This window comes from Coturnix japonica, unplaced genomic scaffold (assembly GCF_054131305.1).
Source record: "Coturnix japonica strain WE unplaced genomic scaffold, WE-NBRP24 Scf058, whole genome shotgun sequence".
Lineage (NCBI taxonomy): Eukaryota > Metazoa > Chordata > Aves > Galliformes > Phasianidae > Coturnix > Coturnix japonica.
Genome location: NW_028188961.1, coordinates 876,833 through 895,151, shown reverse-complemented (window position 1 = coordinate 895,151; position 18,319 = coordinate 876,833). Strand labels below are relative to the sequence as shown.

Below are 18,319 nucleotides of genomic sequence, written 5' to 3'. Positions count from 1 at the left end.
CCCCATAGACCCCATAGAGACCCCATAGATGTATCCCATACAAAAGGCTTTAATGGGAAGGGGTCTGCCCCACACTTATGGGTCCAGCCCCACACTTATGGGTCGGGGATGTCGTCGCCCAGCGCCATAGAGACCCCATAGACCCCATAGAGACCCCATAGAGACCCCATAGAGCCCCATAGACCCCATAGAGACCCCATAGACCCCATAGAAACCCCATAGAGACCCCATAGACCCCACACAGCCCCATAGACCCCATAGAGACCCCATAGACCCCATAGAGACCCATAGAGCCCCACAGAGACACATAGACCCCACACAGCCCCATAGAGACCCCATAGAGCCCCATAGAGACACCATAGAGACCCCATAGACCCCATAGATGTATCCCATACAAAAGGCTTTAATGGGAAGGGGTCTGCCCCACACTTATGGGTCCAGCCCCACACTTATGGGTCGGGGATGTCGTCGCCCAGCGCCATGGGGGATCCCAGCTGTAGGTCTCGTTGTAGGGTCTCGAAGGCTGCGGGGCTGAGTCGATGCACCTCCAACCAGTCGGCCAATAGGGACGCGGATAATGGGGCCGAGTCCCCCTGGCTATGGGGTGATGGGGGTCAGCCCCATAGAGAGACCACACGGCCCCATAGATGTGTGGGGCAGGGGGGTATGGGGTGATATGGGGTGATATGGGGTGATATGGGGAGATATGGGGTGGGTTATGGGGTGATATGGGGTGATATGGGGAGATATGGGGCCCAATGTGTGGGGCAGGGGGATATGGGGTGGGATATGGGGTGATATGGGGAGATATGGGGTGATATGGGGTGGGTTATGGGGTGATATGGGGTGATATGGGGCTGAGTCCCCCTGGCTATGGGGTCAGGGGGGTTATATAGGATTTAGGATCCCCTCTATGGGATATAGGGTTTCCCTCTATAGGATCCCCTATATGGGCTATAGGATCCCCTATATGTGCTATAGGATCCCCTATACGTGCTATAGGATCCCCTATATGGGCTATAGGGTTTCCCTCTATAGGATCCCCTATATGGGCTATAGGATCCCCTCTATGGGCTATAGGATCCCCCATATGGGCTATAGGATCCCCTATATGTTATATAGGATCCCCTATATGGGCTATAGGGTTTCCCTCTATAGGATCCCCCATATGTGCTATAGGATCCCCTATATGGGCTATAGGATCCCCTATATGTGCTATAGGATCCCCCATATGGGCTATAGGATCCCCTATATGGGCTATAGGATCCCCCATATGTGCTATAGGATCCCCTATATGGGCTATAGGATCCCCCATATGGGCTATAGGATCCCCTATATGGGCTATAGGATCCCCCATATGGGCTATAGGATCCCCTATATGTGCTATAGGATCCCCTATATGGATATAGGATCCCCTATATGTTATATAGGATCCCCTATATGTGCTATAGGATCCCCTATATGTGCTATAGGATCCCCTATATGTTATATAGGGTTTCCCTCTATAGGATCCCCTATATGTGCTATAGGATCCCCCATATGTTATATAGGATCCCCTATATGTTATATAGGATCCCCTATAGGTTCTATAGGATCCCCCATATGTGCTATAGGATCCCCTATATGTTATATAGGATCCCCTATATGTTATATAGGATCCCCTATAGGTTCTATAGGGTTTACCTGTCCCTGGTGTCCCCGTCCATATCCAACGAGTGACTGAGAAACTCGTCCAGGTCGAAGCCGACCCCGTAAGCGGCCCCATAACCCACCCCATAACCGGCCCCACTGCCCTTAGGGGTCACCGGGAACACGGGGGGCAGCACGTCCTCCACCTTATGGGGGAAACACACAGACCCCATAGAGACCCCATAGCCCCATAGAGACCCCATAACCCCATATAGACCCCATAACCCCATATAGACCCCATAGAGACCCCATAACTCCATAGAGACCCCATAGCCCCATAGAGACCCCATAGCCCCATAGAGACCCCATAACCCCATAGAGACCCCATAGAGACCCCATAACCCCATAGAGACCCCATAACCCCATAGAGACCCCATAGAGACCCCATAACCCCATAGAGACCCCATAACCCCATAGAGACCCCATAGAGACCCCATAACCCCATAGAGAGACCCCATAACCCCATAGAGAGACCCCATATGAGACCCCATAACCCCATAGAGAGACCCCAGAACCCCATAGAGACCCCATAGACCCCATAGAGACCCCATAACCCCATAGAGAGTCCCCATAACCCCATATATAGACCCCATAACCCCATAGACTGACCCTATAACCCCATAGACTGACCCTATAACCCTATAGACCCCATAACCCCATAGAGAGACCCCATAGAGACCCCATAACCCCATAGAGAGACCCCATAGAGACCCCATAACCCCATAGAGAGACCCCATAACCCCATAGAGAGACCCCATAACCCCATAGAGAGACCCCATATGAGACCCCATAACCCCATAGAGAGACCCCAGAACCCCATAGAGACCCCATAGACCCCATAGAGACCCCATAACCCCATAGAGAGTCCCCATAACCCCATATAGACCCCATAACCCCATAGACTGACCCTATAACCCCATAGACTGACCCTATAACCCTATAGACCCCATAACCCCATAGAGAGACCCCATAGACCCCATAGATTGATCCCATAGATAAATCCCATAGACCCCATAGATAGACCCCATAGATAGACCCCATAGATAGACCCCATAGATAGACCCCATATCCCCAAATGGAGACCCCATAGACCCCATAGGCCCCATAGACCCCATAGCCCCAAATGGAGACCCCATAACCCCATAGACCCCATAGGCCCCATAGGCCCCATAGACCCCATAACCCCATAGACCCCATAACCCCATAGCCCCAAATGGAGACCCCATAGACCCCATAGGCCCCATAGACCCCATAGCCCCAAATGGAGACCCCATAACCCCATAGACCCCATAGGCCCCATAGGCCCCATAGACCCCATAGACCCCATAGACCCCATAACCCCATATCCTCACCTGGGACTTGGACAGCTGCTGTGTCACCGTGGCCACATCGGGGTCGGCCCATCCCCCATTGCCCCCCATGTTATGGGGCTGGGGGTCGCTATGGGGTGGCTGTATATTATGGGATGGCTGGGGGTCCTTATGTGAGGCCTGTAGGTTATGTGAGGCCTGTAGGTTATGTGAGGCCTGTAGGCCGCTATGTGAGGCCTGTAGGTTATGTGAGGCCTGTAGGCCGCTATGGGGCGGCTGTGGGTTATGGGGTGGCTGTGGGTTGCTATGTGAGGCCTGTAGGTTATGGGGTGGCTGTAGGTCGCTATGGGGCGGCTGTATATTATGGGATGGCTGCTGGTTGCTATGGGAGGCCTGTACGTTGCTAAGGGAGGCCTGTAGGCTTTGTGAGGCCTGTAGGCCGCTATGTGAGGCCTGTAGGCCGCTATGGGGTGGCTGGATATTATGGGATGGCTGTTGGTTGCTATGTGGCAGCTGTATATTATGGGATGGCTGTGGGTTGCTATGGGGCGGCTGTATATTATGGGCTGGCTGCTGGTTGCTATGTGAGGCCTGTACGTTGCTAAGGGAGGCCTGTAGGTTATGTGAGGCCTGTAGGCTTTGTGAGGCCTGTAGGCCGCTATGGGGCAGCTGTGGGTTATGGGGTGGCTGTAGGTTATGGGGTGGCTGTAGGTCACTATGGGGTGGCTGTGCATTATGTGGGGCCTGCAGGTTACTATGGGGCGGCTGTATATTATGGGCTGGCTGCTGGTTGCTATGGGAGGCCTGTACGTTGCTAAGGGAGGCCTGCAGGTTATGTGAGGCCTGTAGGCTTTGTGAGGCCTGTAGGCCGCTATGGGGCGGCTGTAGGTTATGGGGTGGCTGCTGGTTATTATGGGATGGCTGCAGGTTGCTATGGGGGCCCTGCTGGTTATGGGGCAGCTCTACACTATGGGGCGGCTGTATATTATGGGCTGGCTGCTGGTTGCTATGGGAGGCCTGTACGTTGCTAAGGGAGGCCTGTAGGCTTTGTGAGGCCTGTAGGTTATGTGAGGCCTGTACGTTGCTATGGGGCAGCTGCTGGTTATTATGGGATGGCTGTTGGTTGCTATGTGGCAGCTGTATATTATGGGATGGCTGTTGGTTGCTATGGGTTGGCTGTATATTATGGGCTGGCTGCTGGTTGCTATGTGAGGCCTGTACGTTGCTAAGGGAGGCCTGTAGGTTATGTGAGGCCTGTGGGTTGCTAAGCGAGGCCTGCTGGTTGCTAAGAGACTGTGGGTTGCTATGGGCTGGCTGTATATTATGGGATGGCTGTTGGTTGCTATGGGAGGCCTGCAGGTTATTATGGGTTGGCAGTGGCTTATTATGGGCTGGCTGCTGGTTGCTATGTGAGGCCTGTACGTTGCTAAGGGAGGCCTGTAGGCTTTGTGAGGCCTGTAGGCCGCTATGTGAGGCCTGTAGGCCGCTATGGGGTGGCAGTGGGTTATTATGGGCTGGCTGTGGGTTGCTATGTGAGGCCTGTAGGTTATTATGGGCTGGCTGTATATTATGGGATGGTGGCTGTATATTATGGGCTGGCTGCTGGTTGCTATGTGAGGCCTGTACGTTGCTAAGGGAGGCCTGTAGGTTATGTGAGGCCTGTACGTTGCTATGGGGCGGCTGTATATTATGGGCTGGCTGCTGGTTGCTAAGGGAGGCCTGTACGTTGCTAAGGGAGGCCTGTAGGCTTTGTGAGGCCTGTAGGCCGCTATGGGCTGGCTGTATATTATGGGATGTTGGCTGTATATTATGGGCTGGCTGCTGGTTGCTAAGGGAGGCCTGTACGTTGCTATGTGAGGCCTGTAGGTTATTATGGGCTGTCTGTATATTATTATGGGCTGTCTGTATATTATTATGGGCTGTCTGTAGGTTATTATGGGCTGTCTGTGTATTATTATGTGCTGCCGTCTGCGTGTTGGCCCCGTCCCTCATCTTTGTCCACCGTTCCAGCAGGTTCCGGTCGTCGTCGCTGAGCACGAAGCCCCGGAGCCGTTGAAGGTCCCGGTTAAATTGAGGATCCCGGAAGTTCCGGTCCCGATCCCGGAAGTTCCTCTCCCGGAAGTTCCGGTCTCGTAGCTCTTTCTCGCGTTGTTTCCTCTCTCGTTCTTTGGCTCGTTCCTGTCGGCGTCGCCGTTTTTCTTCCCGTTCCCGTTGTCGTTCCGCCGCCGTTACCGACTTCCGGTTTTCCGGTACTTCCGGTGGAGCCGCGCATGGAGCGTCTGGGGCAGGAACCGGAAGTCGGACGGGGGGGCGGAAGTTGAAGGGAGGGCGGAAGTTGAAGAGGCCGGAAGTTGGGGAGGGGGGAAGCCGGAAGTTGGACGGGGCCCGGAAGTTGAAGAGGCCGGAAGTTGGGGAAGGGGGGGAAGCCGGAAATTGGACAGGGGCCGGAAGTTTGAGACCGGAAGTTGAAAGGAGGCCGGAAGTTGAAGAGAAGCCGGAAGTTGGAGCGGAACAAGGCCGGAAGTTGGGGAGGGGGAAGGCCGGAAGTTGGACGGGGGCCGGAAGTTGAAGGGAGGCCGGAAGTTGGAGTGAATGGAAGCCGGAAGTTGGACGGGGGACCGGAAGCCGCCCTCCTTTTGGCTCCCCCCATCCCCTCAAAACCTCCCCCTTTTGGGCCCCCCCCTTTTTGGGTCCCCCCCTCCCCATAGACCCCCATATATGGGTCCTATCCCCGCCATAGCCCCCCATATTTGCCCCCCACTCCCCCATAGACCCCCATATATGGCTCCCACCCCATATATGGCGCCCCCCCACCCCACTGCCCCCCATATATGGGTCATCCCCCCCCCCAACACCCCCCATATATGGCTCCCCCACCCATATATTGCTCCCCCCCCACCCCAAAGCCCCCCATATATGGGTCCCCCACCCCATAGCCCCCCATATATGGCTCCCTCCCCATATATGGGTCCCCCACAGACCCCCATATATGGGTCATCCCCCCCCCAACACCCCCAAATATGGCTCCCCACCCATATATGGCTCCCCCCCACCCCATAGCCACCCATATATGGGTTCTCCCCCCATATATGGTCCTGTCCCCCCCCATAACCCGCCATATATGGCTCCCCCCACCCCATAGCCCCCCATATATGGCTCCCCCCACCCCATAGCCCCCCATATTCCCCCCATAGACCCCATATATGGCTCCCCCCACCCCATATCCCCCCATATTCCCCCCATAGAACCCATATATGGGTCCCCCCACCCCATATCCCCCCATATTGCCCCCATAGACCCCATATATGGCTCCCCCCACCCCATAGCCCCCCATATATGGGTGTCGCCCCCAAAGACCCCCATATATGGGTCCCCCCACCCCATATCCCCCCATATTCCCCCCATAGACCCCATATATGGGTCCCCCCACCCCATATCCCCCCATATTGCCCCCATAGCCCCCCATATTCCCCCCATAGACCCCATATATGGGTCCCCCCCCCCCATATTGCCCCCATATCCCCCCATTACCTCTGCTCTTATTCCTCAATGCGGATTTCAAGATGGCGGCCTTCAGCGCCGCTTTGGTGTCATCCGAGATGGCGCCGTCCCGTTTCGGTACCACCATCATGGCCGCCGTCGTCGTCACTTCCGGTTCCGTCGCCACCACCATCATGGCCGCCGCCGTCCTCACTTCCGGTTCCGTCGCCACCACCATCATGGCCGCCGCCGTCCTCACTTCCGGTTCCGCCGCCACCACCATCATGGCCGCCCTCGTCGTCGTTTCCGGTTCCGCCCCCCCCACCATCATGGCCGCCCTCGTCGTCGTTTCCGGTTCCGCCCCCCCCCCCACCATCATGGCCGTCGCTTCCGGTTCCGCTTTGACCCGCGGTGACTCCATGGGGCAGTCGTGGGGCGCCGTGGGGCCGGGACTCGCCATGTCCACGTCAGTACAAGGCCAAGGGTCAGGAATGGGGGCCGCCATCTTGGATCCGGCGGCGGCCATATTGGATCCGGCGGCCGCCATATTGGGATTGTCGGCCATGTTGGATTTGGCGGCGGCCATATTGGATCCGATGGCGGCCATATTGGATCCGATGTCGGCCATATTGAATCCAATGGCGGCCATATTGGACTTGGCGGCGGCCATATTGGATTTGGCGGCGGCCATATTGGATCCAATGGCGGCCATATTGGATCCGATGTCGGCCATATTGGTTCTAATGTCGGCCATATTGGATCCGATGTCGGCCATATTGGATTCGGCGTCGGCCATATTGGCATCAACGTTGGCCATATCGATATTAGTGTCGGCCATATTGGCCCTATTGATCATATTGAGGCCAGTGTCGGCCATATTGGCATCAACGTTGGCCATATTGGCCCTATTGGCCATATTGGCATCAATGTCGGCCATATTGGCCCTATTGGTACCAGTGTTGGCCCTATTGGCCATATTGGACCCAACGTTGGCCATATTGGTTCCAACATTGACCTTATTGGCCATATTGGCCCCAATATTGGTCCTATTGGCCATATTGGCCCCAACATTGGCCCTATTGGCCATATTGGGACCAGTGTTGGCCCTATTGGCCATATTGGGACCAGTGTTGGCCCTATTGGCCATATTGATACTGGTGTTGGCCTTATTGGCCATATTAACCCCAACGTTGGCCCTATTGGCCATATTGATACTGGTGTTGGCCATATTGGCCCCAACATTGGCCATATTGGTACCAGCGTTGCCCATATTGGCCACATTGACCCCAATATTGGCCGTATTGCCCCCAATTTTGCCCCCATTGCCCCCAATTTTGGCCGCGTTGACCCCAACATTGGCCATATTACCCTCATTGCCCCCAACATTGGCCATATTGCCCCCATTACCCCCAATACTGCCCCCATTGCCCCCAACACTGCCTATATTACCCCTTTTGCCCCCAATATTGCCCATATTACCCCCAATATTGCCCCCAACACTGCCCGTATTGCCATCATTGCCCCCAATAGTGCCGATATTGCCCCCAATACCGCTAATAGTGCCCCCATTACCCCCAATATTACCCCCATTACCCCCAATAGTGCCCCCAATAGAGCCCGTATCACCTCCATTGCCCCCAATACCCCCCATATTGCCCCCATTGCCCCCAATACTGCCCATATTACCCCCAATACCACCCCCATTGGCCCCAATCCCCCCCATATTACCCCCAATTCCCCCCATATTACCCCCAATACCCCCAATATTACCCCCATTGCCCCCCGTATTCCCCCCATTGCCCCCCATATTGCCCCCATTGCCCCCAATCCCCCCCATATTGCCCCCATTGCCGCCCATATTACCCCCAATCCCCCCCATATTACCCCCATTGCCCCCAATACCCCCAATATTACCCCCAATCCCCCCCGTATTACCCCCATTGACCCCCATATTGCCCCCATTGCCCCCAATCCCCCCCATATTGCCCCCAATCCCCCCAATATTACCCCCATTGCCCCCAATATTACCCCCAATACCCCCAATATTACCCCCATTGCCCCCCATATTGCCCCCATTGCCCCCATTGCCCCCAATACCCCCCATATTACCCCCATTACCCCCCATATTGCCCCCATTGCCCCCAATCCCCCCCATATTACCCCCATTGCCCCCCATATCGCCCCCATTGCCCCCAATCCCTCCCATATTATCCCCAATCCCTCCCATATTACCCCCATTACCCCCCATATTGCCCCCATTGCCCCCAATATTGCCCCCATTGCCCCCAATCCCCCCCATATTGCCCCCATTGCCCCCCATATTGCCCCCACTGCCCCCCATCTCTCCCGCCTGTCCTCCCGCGTACGCGATGTGCCTGCGGATCCCGTCCCGTCTCTGATGGAAGTCGTCGATCTCCGCCAAGATGGCCGCCTTGATCTCTTCCTTGGTCAACACCCTTCGTTCGAAGGCGAAGTCGAAGGCCGGGACGCAATCGGGTTCGTCGTCGGGATCGTGATATTTAGCCAAAAACGGGTGTTTTAAAGCCTCCCCGACCCCGACTCTCTCCCTGGGGTCGAAACGTAACATCCTCCCTAACAACCCCAAAGCTTCCGCTTCGATCCCCCCATATAAACTCTCCCAAGGAACCGCAGGACGAGGGGGAAGACTTTGAAGATAAGCCCGGACCCTTTCGGCCCCGATAGCGGCCATGACGGCGGGTGGAGGAGTCCCTAAAACAGCCATAATGAGTTGGAGTTGATGGACGTAATTTCTACCCGGGAACAGTTGCCTCCTCCCCAACATCTCGGCGAAGATACAACCCACAGACCACATATCGATGGCCCTACTGTAACGATGGAGGGATAACAGGAGCTCGGGGGCTCGGTACCATCGCGTGGCCACGTATTCGGTGAGGAAAGCTTTGCTATGGGGCGGATCTAAACCCAAACCTCTGGCCATGCCGAAGTCTCCGATCTTTAACTCGCAATTCTCATTGACCAATAGGTTGGAAGGTTTTAAATCCCGATGGAGGACGTTGGCGGAGTGGATGTATTTCAGACCCCGTAAGAGCTGGTAGAGGAAATAACGCACGTGTTCCAGGGATAAAGGTTGGGATGAGTGGATGATCTGGTGAAGGTCCGACTCCATCAGGTCCAGGACCACGTAGCTGGGGGGAGATAGAAGAGATAACGGGGTTATGGGGGGAGATATGGGGGGATATGGGGTTATATGAGGGTGTATGGGGTGGATATGGGGGTATAGGGGGGGATAATAAGGGTTGGGAGGAAAGGATGATCTGGTGAAGGTCCGACTCCATCAGGTCCAGGACCACGTAGCTGGGGGGAGATAGAAGAGATAACGGGGTTATGGGGGGAGATATGGGGTTATATGGGGTGGATATGGGGGGATATGGGCGGATATGGGGTGGATATCGGGGGATAATAAGGGTTGGAAGGAAAGGATGATCTGGTGAAGGTCAGACTCCATCAGGTCCAGGACCACGTAGCTGGGGGGAGATAGAAGAGATAACGGGGTTATGGGGGGAGATATGGGGTTATATGGGGTGGATATGGGGTTATAGGGGGGATATGGGGTTATATGGGGTGGATATGGGGTTATAGGGGGGATATGGGGGTGTATGGGGGGGATATGGGGGTATAGAAAGAGATATGGGGGGGATATGGGGGGATAATAAGGGTTGGGATGAGTGGATGATCTGGTGAAGGTCAGACTCCATCAGGTCCAGGACCACGTAGCTGGGGGGAGATAGAAGAGATAACGGGGTTATGGGGGGAGATATGGGGTTATATGGGGTGGATATGGGGGGATATGGGGTTATATGGGGGGGATATGGGGTTATAGGGGGGATATGGGGGTGTATGGGGGGGATATGGGGGTATAGAAAGAGATATGGGGGGGATATGGGGGGATAATAAGGGTTGGGATGAGTGGATGATCTGGTGAAGGTCAGACTCCATCAGGTCCAGGACCACGTAGCTGGGGGGAGATAGAAGAGATAAAGGGGTTATGGGGGGGGATATGGGGTTATATGGGGTGGATATGGGGGGATAATAAGGGTTGGAAGGAAAGGATGATCTGGTGAAGGTCCGACTCCATCAGGTCCAGGACCACGTAGCTGGGGGGAGATAGAAGAGATAACGGGGTTATGGGGGGAGATATGGGGTTATATGGGGTGGATATGGGGGGATATGGGCGGATATGGGGTGGATATCGGGGGATAATAAGGGTTGGAAGGAAAGGATGATCTGGTGAAGGTCAGACTCCATCAGGTCCAGGACCACGTAGCTGGGGGGAGATAGAAGAGATAACGGGGTTATGGGGTGGGATATGGGGTTATATGGGGTGGATATGGGGGGATATGGGGGGATATGGGGTTATATGGGGTGGATATGGGGGGATAATAAGGGTTGGGAGGAGTAGATGATCTGCTGAAGGTCAGACTCCATCAGGTCCAGGACCACGTAGCTGGGGGGAGATAGAAGAGATAACGGGGTTATGGGGGGAGATATGGGGTTATATGGGGTGGATATGGGGTTATAGGAAGGATATGGGGGTATAGGGGGGGATATGGGGGGCTATGGGGGGATAATAAGGGTTGGGAGGAGTAGATGATCTGGTGAAGGTCCGACTCCATCAGGTCCAGGACCACGTAGCTGGGGGGAGAGAATAGGGGGGTATGGGGTTATGGGGACGATATGGGGTTATATGGGGTGGATATAGAGGTATATGGGATAGATATGGGGTTATATGGGGTGGATATGGGGGTGTATGGCAGTATATAGGGGGGATATAGCGGTATATAGGGGGGATATAGAGGTATATAGGGGAGTATAGAGAAATAGAGGGATATAGGGAGATATAGGGGGGTATATGGGGGGAATATGAGGGGATATGGGGGTATGGGGGGGATATGGGGTGGATATTGGGGTGTATGGCGGTATATAGGGGGGATATAGGGGTATATAGGGGGGTATAGAGAGATATACAGGGGTATAGGGCGATATGGGGGGTGCTTTTCTGGCCCCATAGGCCGCAGTATGTCCTTGATGGCCACCCCTAGGGTCTCTATGGGGTCTATGGGGTCTCTATGGGGTTTATAGTGTCTATGGGGTCTCTATGGGGTCTATGGGGTCTATGGGGTCTCTATGGGGTCTCTATGGGTCCTTACACAGCCTTGAAGTCCCGTTCCGGCCCCATAGGCTTTAGGATATCCTTGATGGCCATCCTTAGGGTCTATGGAGTCTATGGGGTCTCTATGGGGTCTATAGTGTCTATGGGGTCTCTATGGGGTCTATAGTGCCTATGGGGTCTCTATGGGGTCTATAGTGTCTATGGGGTCCATAGTGTCTATGGGGTCTCTATGGAATCTATAGTGTCTATGGGGTCTCTATGGGGTCTATGGGGTCTCTATGGGGTCCATAGTGTCTATGGGGCCTCTATGGGGTCTATGGGGTCTCTATGGGGTCTCTATGGGATCTATGGGGTCTCTATGGGGTCTCTATGGGGTCTGTGGGTCCTTACACAGCCTTGAAGTCCCGTTCCGGCCCCATAGGCTTTAGGATATCCTTGATGGCCATCCTTAGGGTCTATTGGGGTCTATGGGGTCTCTATGGGGTCTCTATGGGATCTATGGGGTCTCTATGGGGTCTATAGTGTCTATGGGGTCTCTATGGGGTCTCTATGGGTCCTTACACAGCCTTGAAGTCCCATTCCGGCCCCATAGGCTTTAGGATATCCTTGATGGCCATCCTTAGGGTCTATTGGGGTCAATGGGGTCTATGGGGTCTCTATGGGGTCTCTATGGGGTCTATGGGTCCTTACACAGCCTTGAAGTCCCGTTCCGGCCCCATAGGCTTTAGGATATCCTTGATGGCCATCCTTAGGGTCTATGGGGTCTATGGGGTCTCTATGGGGTCTATGGGGTCTATGGGGTCTCTATGGGTCCTTACACAGCCTTGAAGTCCCCTTCCGGCCCCATAGGCTTTAGGATATCCTTGATGGCCATCCTTAGGGTCTATGGGGTGTCTATAGGGTCTATGGGGTCTATGGGGTCTCTATGGGGTCTATAGTGTCTATGGGGTCTCTATGGGGTCTATGGGGTCTCTATGGGGTCTATAGTGTCTATGGGGTCTATGGGGTCTCTATGGGGTCTATGGTGTCTATGGGGTCTCTATGGGGTCTATCGGGTCTCTATGGGGTCTATAGTGTCTATGGGGTCTCTATGGGGTCTCTATGCGGTCTATAGTGTCTATGGGGTCTCTATGGGGTCTATGGGGTCTCTATGGGGTCTATAGTGTCTATGGGGTCTCTATGGGGTCTATAGTGTCTATGGGGTCTCTATGGGGTCTATGGGGTCTCTATGGGGTCTATAGTGTCTATGGGGTCTCTATGGGGTCTATGGGGTCTCTATGGGGTCTATAGTGTCTATGGGGTCTCTATGGGGTCTATAGTGTCTATGGGGTCTCTATGGGGTCTATGGGGTCTCTATGGGGTCTCTATGGGGTCTGTGGGTCCTTACACAGCCTTGAAGTCCCCCTCCGGCCCCATAGGCTTTAGGATATCCTTGATGCCGATGATGTTGTCGTGTTTGAAGTGTTTTAGGATTTTCAGCTCCCTCAGGGTCCTTTTGGCGTTGGTCACCACGTCGAACGCGTCCGGGATCTTCTTGATGGCCACAGCCTGCCCTGACCCATAGAATAGGGGATAATAACCCCACTGACCCCATAGGGACCCCATAGGAACCAACTGACCCCATAAGGACCCCATAGGACCCCCCCAGCCCCATAAGGACCCAACTGACCCTATAAGGAACCAACTGACCCCATAAGGAACCAACTGACCCCATAAGGAACTAACTGATCCCATAAGGAACCAACTGACCCCATAAGGACCCCATAGGAACCAACTGACCCCATAAGGAACCAACTGACCCCATAAGGAGCTAACTGACCCCATAAGGACCGCATAGGACCCCCCAACCCCATAAGGAACCAACTGACCCCATAAGGACCCCATAGGACCCCCCAACCCCATAAGGAACCAACTGACCCCATAAGGAGCTAACTGACCCTATAAGGAACCAACTGACCCCATAAGGAACCAACTGACCCCATAAGGACCCCATAGGACCCCATAGAGCCCATAAGGAACCAACTGACCCCATAAGGACCCCATAGGATCCCCCAACCCCATAAGGAACCAACTGACCCCATAAGGACCCAACTGACCCCATAAGGAACCAACTGACCCCATAAGGACCCCATAGGACCCCCCCAACCCCATAAGGACCCAACTGACCCTATAAGGAACCAACTGACCTCATAAGGACCCCATAGGACCCCCCAACCCCATAAGGAACCAACTGACCCCATAAGGACCCCATAGGACCCCATAAAGACCCCATAGAAGCCCATAGATCCCCCATAGGACCCCATAGATCCTATAGGACCCCATAGGACCCCCAACCAACCCCATAAGGACCCCATAAGGACCCTAAAAACCCCATATATCCCCCATAAGGACCCCATAGAGCCCATAAAGACCCCATAGAAGCCCATAGATCCCCCATAGGACCCCATAGATCCTATAGGACCCCATAGGACCCCCAACCAACCCCATAAGGACCCCATAGAGCCCATAAAGACCCCATAGAACCCCACAGATCCCCCATAGGACCCCATAGATCCTATAGGACCCCATAGAGCCCATAAAGACCCCATAGAAGCCCATAGATCCCCCATAGGACCCCACAGATCCTATAGGACCCCATAGGACCCCCAACCAACCCCATAAGGACCCCATAAGGACCCTAAAAACCCCATATATCCCCCATAGGACCCCATAAAGACCCCATAGAAGCCCATAGATCCCCCATAGGACCCCATAGATCCTATAGGACCCCCAACCAACCCCATAAGGACCCCATAGAGCCCCCCCCAGCCCTATATCCCCCATAAAGACCCTATAGAGCCCCCCATATCCCCTATAAGGCCCCCAAACACCACCATAAGGACCCCATAGAGCCCATAAAGACCCCATAGAACCCCACAGATCCCCCATAGGACCCCACAGATCCTATAGGACCCCATAGAGCCCATAAAGACCCCATAGAACCCCACAGATCCCCCATAGGACCCATAGATCCTATAGGACCCCATAGAGCCCCATAAAGACCCCATAGAAGCCCATAGATCCCCCATAGGACCCCATAGATCCTATAGGACCCCATAGGACCCCCATATCCCCCATAAGGACCCCATAGGACCCCCAACCAACCCCATAAGGACCCCATAGGACCCCCATATCCCCCATAAGGACCCCATAGATCCTATAGGACCCCATAGGACCCCCAACCAACCCCATAAGGACCCCATAGAGCCCCCCCCCAGCCCTATATCCCCCATAAGGACCCCATAAGGACCCTAAAAACCCCATATATCCCCCATAAGGACCCCATAGGACCCCATAAAGACCCCATAGAACCCCATAGATCCCCCATAGGACCCCATAGATCCTATAGGACCCCCAACCAACCCCATAAGGACCCCATAGACCCCCTCCTGCCCTATATCCCCCATAAGGACCCCATAAGGACCCTAAAAACCCCATATATCCCCCATAGGACCCCATAGGACCCCATAAAGACCCCATAGAACCCCACAGATCCCCCATAGGACCCCATAGATCCTATAGGACCCCATAGAGCCCATAAAGACCCCATAGAAGCCCATAGATCCCCCATAAGGACCCCACAGATCCTATAGGACCCCATAGGACCCCCAACCAACCCCATGAGGACCCCATAGAGCCCATAAAGACCCCAAAGAACCCCACAGATCCCCCATAGGACCCCATAGATCCTATAGGACCCCATAGAGCCCCATAAAGACCCCATAGGACCCCATAGATCCCCCATAGGACCCCATAGATCCTATAGGACCCCATAGAGCCCATAAAGACCCCATAGAACCCCACAGATCCCCCATAGGACCCCATAGATCCTATAGGACCCCATAGGACCCCCATATCCCCCATAAGGACCCCATAGGACCCCATAGATCCCCCATAGGACCCCATAGATCCTATAGGACCCCAAAGAGCCCATAAAGACCCCATAGAAGCCCATAGATCCCCCATAGGACCCCATAGATCCTATAGGACCCCATAGAGCCCCCAACCAACCCCATAAGGACCCCATAGAGCCCCCCCCAGCCCTATATCCCCCATAAGGACCCCATAGAGCCCCCCCCCAGCCCTATATCCCCCATAAGGACCCCATAGAGCCCCATAAAGACCCCACAGAAGCCCATAGATCCCCCATAGGACCCCATAGATCCTATAGGACCCCCAACCAACCCCATAAGGACCCTATAGGACCCCATAAAGACCCCATAGAACCCCATAGATACCCCCATATCCCCCATAAATCCCCCCATATACCCCATATATCCCTCTATATACCCCATAAGGACCCCATAGACCCCCTCCTGCCCTATATCCCCCATAAGGACCCCATAGGACCCCATAAAGACCCCATAGATCCCCCATAGGACCCCCATATCCCCCATAAGGACCCCATAGGACCCCATAAAGACCCCATAGAACCCCACAGATCCCCCATAGGACCCCATAGATCCCCCTATACTCACCGGTGTCCCGTCTCCTTGCGGAGCTGACGACCCCATAAGCTCCGGTCCCGATGGTCTCGATGATCTCGTATTCATCCCCCACCTCGAAGGTGACGTCCAGCGCCCTGGCCTTTAATAGGGCCAAGGGACCCCCCCCCATATTGACCCCCATCGGGGGGCCCGGCCCCACTGACACCTCCCGGCGATCTATGGGGGCTTCGTCCGCCATTGTGGGGTCTATAGGGGGACAGAAGAGGTGCCATAGGTAACTATACGGCCCCATAAGTAACTATATGGCCCCATAGAGAACTATATGGCCCCATAGGTAAATATAAGGCCCCATAGGGAACTATATGGCCCCATAGGGAACTATATGGCCCCATAGGTAAGTATATGGCCCCATAGGGAACTATATGCCCCATAGGGAACTATATGGCCCCATAGGGAACTATATGGCCCCATAGGTAACTATATGGCCCCATAGGGAACTATATGGCCCCATAGGGAACTATACGGCCCCATAGGGAACTATATGGCCCATAGGGAACTATATGGCCCCATAGGGAACTATATGCCCCATAGGTAACTATACGGCCCCATAGGTAACTATATGGCCCCATAGGGAACTATATGACCCCATAGATAACCATATGGCCCCATAGGTAACTATATGCCCCATAGAGAACTATATGACCCCATAGATAACCATATGGCCCCATAGGGAACTATATGGCCCCATAGGTAACTATATGGCCCCATAGGGAACTATATGACCCCATAGGGAACTATATGGCCCCATAGGGAACTATACGGCCCCATAGGGAACTATATGGCCCCATAGGTAACTATATGGCCCCATAGAGAACTATATGTTCCCATAGGTAACTATATGGCCCCATAGGGAACTATATGCCCCATAGGGAACTATATGGCCCCATAGGTAACTATATGGCCCCATAGGGAACTATACGGCCCCATAGGGAACTATATGGCCCCATAGGGAACTATATGGCCCATAGGGAACTATACGGCCCCATAGGGAACTATATGGCCCCATAAGTAACTATATGGCCCCACAGGGAACTATATGGCCCCATAGGGAACTATATGACCCCATAGATAACCATATGGCCCCATAGGTAACTATATGCCCCATAAGTAACTATATGGCCCCATAGGGAACTATACGGCCCCATAGGGAACTATACGGCCCCATAGGTAACTATATGGCCCCATAGGTAACTATATGCCCCATAGAGAACTATATGCCCCATAGGTAACTATATGCCCCATAGAGAACTATATGCCCCATAGGTAACTATATGGCCCCATAGAGAACTATATGGCCCCATAGGGAACTATATGCCTCATAGGGAACTATACGGCCCCATAGGGTATAGGGGAAAGGGAGAGGGAACCCAGGACCCATAGAAGCCCATAGGAACCCATAGAGCCCCACAGATCCCCATAAAACCCCAGAGACCCCATAGAACCCCATAGAGCCCCACAGATCCCCATAGATCCCCATAGAGCCCCATAGAAACCCCACAGATCCCCATAGAGACCCCACAGAACCCGATAGAGCCCCATAGAGACCCCATAGAGCCTTATAGATCCCATAGAAACCCCATAGAACCCCATAGAGCCCCATAGACCCCATAGAGACCCCATAGAGCCCCATAGAACCCCATAGACCCCCATAGAGCCCCATAGAGCTCCATAGAGCTCCATAGACCCCATAGAAACCCCATAGAACCCCACAGAAACCCCATAGCCCTCCATAGCCCCCCATAGACCCCATAGAACCCCATAGACCCCATAGAGACCCATAGAGACCCCATAGACCCCATAAAACCCCATAGACCCCACAAAACCCCATAGAGCCCCACAGATCCCCATAGATCCCCATAGAGCCCCATAGAAACCCCATAGTGCCCCATAGAGACCCCATAAACTCCATAGTGCCCCATAGAACCCCATAGAGCCCCACAGGACCCCATAGAGCCCCATAGAGACCCCATAGAACCCCATAGGCCCCCATAGACCCCATAGAGACCCCATAGACCCCATAGAACCCCATAGACCCCATAGAGCCCCATACAGACCCCATAGACCCCACTCACCTCCCTCCGCAGCCGCTCCCGTTCTCTTCCCGGATGTCGCCGCTCCGCCCAATCAGCGCTCAGCTTTCA

General features: G+C 54.3%; 1 protein-coding gene across 1 annotated transcript; it reads right to left on the bottom strand.

The window, feature by feature from the left end:
• Positions 1–383: 383 nt before the first annotated feature.
• Positions 384–18,276, bottom strand: LOC107307520 (uncharacterized). Its single transcript, XM_085533272.1, has 9 exons — positions 18,251–18,276; positions 16,149–16,364; positions 13,019–13,184; positions 8,846–9,646; positions 6,531–7,324; positions 4,416–5,278; positions 3,042–4,037; positions 1,684–1,835; positions 384–597 (listed from the first exon to the last, which is right to left on the bottom strand). The coding sequence occupies exons 2-9, from the start codon at positions 16,354–16,356 to the stop codon at positions 450–452; spliced, it is 4,128 nt and encodes a 1,375-aa protein (XP_085389398.1). The 5' UTR covers positions 16,357–16,364; positions 18,251–18,276; the 3' UTR covers positions 384–449.
• Positions 18,277–18,319: the final 43 nt, after the last annotated feature.